This window comes from Medicago truncatula, chromosome 4, assembly GCF_003473485.1.
Source record: "Medicago truncatula cultivar Jemalong A17 chromosome 4, MtrunA17r5.0-ANR, whole genome shotgun sequence".
In the NCBI taxonomy this organism is placed as follows: domain Eukaryota; kingdom Viridiplantae; phylum Streptophyta; class Magnoliopsida; order Fabales; family Fabaceae; genus Medicago; species Medicago truncatula.
The window spans coordinates 28,175,895-28,178,297 of NC_053045.1; the positions used below are offsets into that span (position 1 = coordinate 28,175,895).

Sequence of the window (2,403 nt, forward strand, 5' to 3'; positions counted from 1 at the left end):
AAAATCATAATTCAACTTAAAATACACAATCATATGAGATACTCCTATGATCCCAATTATGCGAGATCTTTTAAAATCTTCTGTTTGCCATATATATTTGTAACTTTTAAAGTATATTTATCGATTAAATGAATATTTCAAGTTCATGAATACATTCAATATATCACAATTTCTAATTTTTTAGGTAGAAACATATACTCAAAATATATTAATAAGGTACAATAATAAACAAATTCCCTAAATTTTAATTTTTTTTTTCTTCTTCTCTTTATATAGAAATAGGCACTAGGGGAAGTACCGATTAATTAAGTAGACATTAAAATATGATAAAGAAATGGCATATAGCCATATACAAAGTTAGAGAAGGAAAGGGAAATACCCTTGGGGGTAGGTGTAGGATTGACCGAACAACCTTACACACTCACACCATCCCCAATCAAGACTTTCCATTCTCTCTCATTTACTTTTCACACCACCTACATTTTTCATACATATATATATATATACCCTTAACCACCCTCTTTCTTCTCAGCTTGAGGTTCCTTTCTTCAAAGAGAACACCAAGCTTCAACCAAAAAATTTCACAATCCAATTCCAAAAACTTTAGCATATTCAATAAGTGGCAAATTCGTAATTTTCATCAATATGAATTCCCTTACTACACCGTCTTCCAATTCCCTTACCTATCTGAACCGGGTTCGCCCCTCGTTAAACCGGATCGGTTCAGCTCCAACGAGAATAAGCGTTAAATGCGGATACGGTTTTGAATTCTCCACCGGTTCAAACCGAGCCGATTGGCAAAGCTCATGCGCTATTTTATCAAGCAAGGTAAATTCACAGCGAGATGAATCACCGGTCACCGGAAACGACCATGTCTCCGCCGTCAACGGCCACAACAACGCCGTAACTGATCTTCAGCTCGTCCCAATCGGAAACAATAAATCACTTCAACCAAAGCCACTTAGCATCACCGACCTATCTCCGGCACCGATGCACGGCTCAACTCTCCGTGTCGCGTACCAAGGAGTTCCCGGTGCATACTCCGAAGCCGCTGCCGGAAAAGCTTATCCGAACAGCGAAGCCATGCCGTGTGATCAATTCGAGGTAGCTTTTCAATCGGTAGAACTCTGGATTGCTGATCGTGCAGTCCTACCGGTTGAAAACTCCCTTGGAGGATCTATCCACCGAAACTACGACCTCCTCCTCCGTCACCGCCTCCATATCGTCGGAGAAGTTCAGCTCCCCGTCCACCACTGCCTCCTCGCACTTCCAGGAGTCCGAAAAGAATATTTAACACGCGTGATTTCGCATCCACAAGCATTAGCTCAATGCGAAAACACGTTAACAAAGCTCGGCCTCAACGTAGCGCGTGAGGCCGTTGACGATACAGCTGGTGCCGCGGAGTTTATTACTGCAAATAACCTCCGCGACACTGCTGCTATCGCCAGCGCACGCGCTGCAGAGCTTTACGGATTAAATATCTTAGCTGATGGAATACAAGATGATCCAAATAACGTGACACGGTTTGTTATGTTGGCAAGAGAACCCATTATTCCAAGAACCGATCGTCCTTTCAAAACAAGTATTGTTTTTGCTCATGATAAAGGAACTTCAGTGCTTTTTAAAGTGCTTTCAGCTTTTGCGTTTAGGAATATCAGCTTAACTAAGATTGAATCTAGGCCTCATCGTGGCCGTCCGATTCGAGTTGTGGATGATGAAAGTGAAGGAACAGCTAAACATTTTGAGTATATGTTTTATATTGATTTTGAGGCTTCTATGGCTGAGGTTAGGGCACAAAATGCACTTGCTGAAGTTCAAGAGTTTACATCTTTCTTAAGAGTTTTGGGGAGTTATCCTATGGATATGACACCTTGGAGTCCTTCTTCTACTTTCTCATAGGGGAGATTTGCTTTGATATTGATCTTAGTTAAATCTTGATATAAAACAAAAATTAAAATATATAGTGTGTCTTACTCTTATCATGTTAATTGTTATAAAAGTTCAAATTTGTGAAGGAAAAAAATATCCAAAATTGTTTAAATACTTTCATTTGCCTTTTACAATTTATATCTTTGCATTTTTGCTATTTTTTTGTTTGTTATGATTTTAGAATATAGTAGATGTTTTTTTATGGGATTTTCAGATGAATTAGATTTGAAAAGAGAGTGCATGTACATTGTACTTGAGTTTAGGGTTGGTGATTGAATATTTAGTCAAAAAATGGTGCTGAAGTTAGGTGGGTTGATTATTAATATATTGTGTATATTTATGACTGTATCCACAAAAGGCCAAAACAGCCTTAGTTAGAAATTAAATATGTTGGATGTTTTGTACCCAAAAAAAACGTTGGATGTTTCTGTGAGGTCATAGATATTTTATATTTGAAGTTTTTGCACGTGCAGA

General features: G+C 38.3%; 1 protein-coding gene across 1 annotated transcript; it reads left to right on the plus strand.

The window, feature by feature from the left end:
• The first annotated feature begins 458 nt into the window (after positions 1-458).
• LOC11418773 (arogenate dehydratase 3, chloroplastic) lies at positions 459-2,043 on the plus strand. The gene has a single exon (XM_003606209.4). The coding sequence runs from the start codon at positions 646-648 to the stop codon at positions 1,897-1,899; it is 1,254 nt and encodes a 417-aa protein (XP_003606257.1). The 5' UTR covers positions 459-645; the 3' UTR covers positions 1,900-2,043.
• Positions 2,044-2,403: the final 360 nt, after the last annotated feature.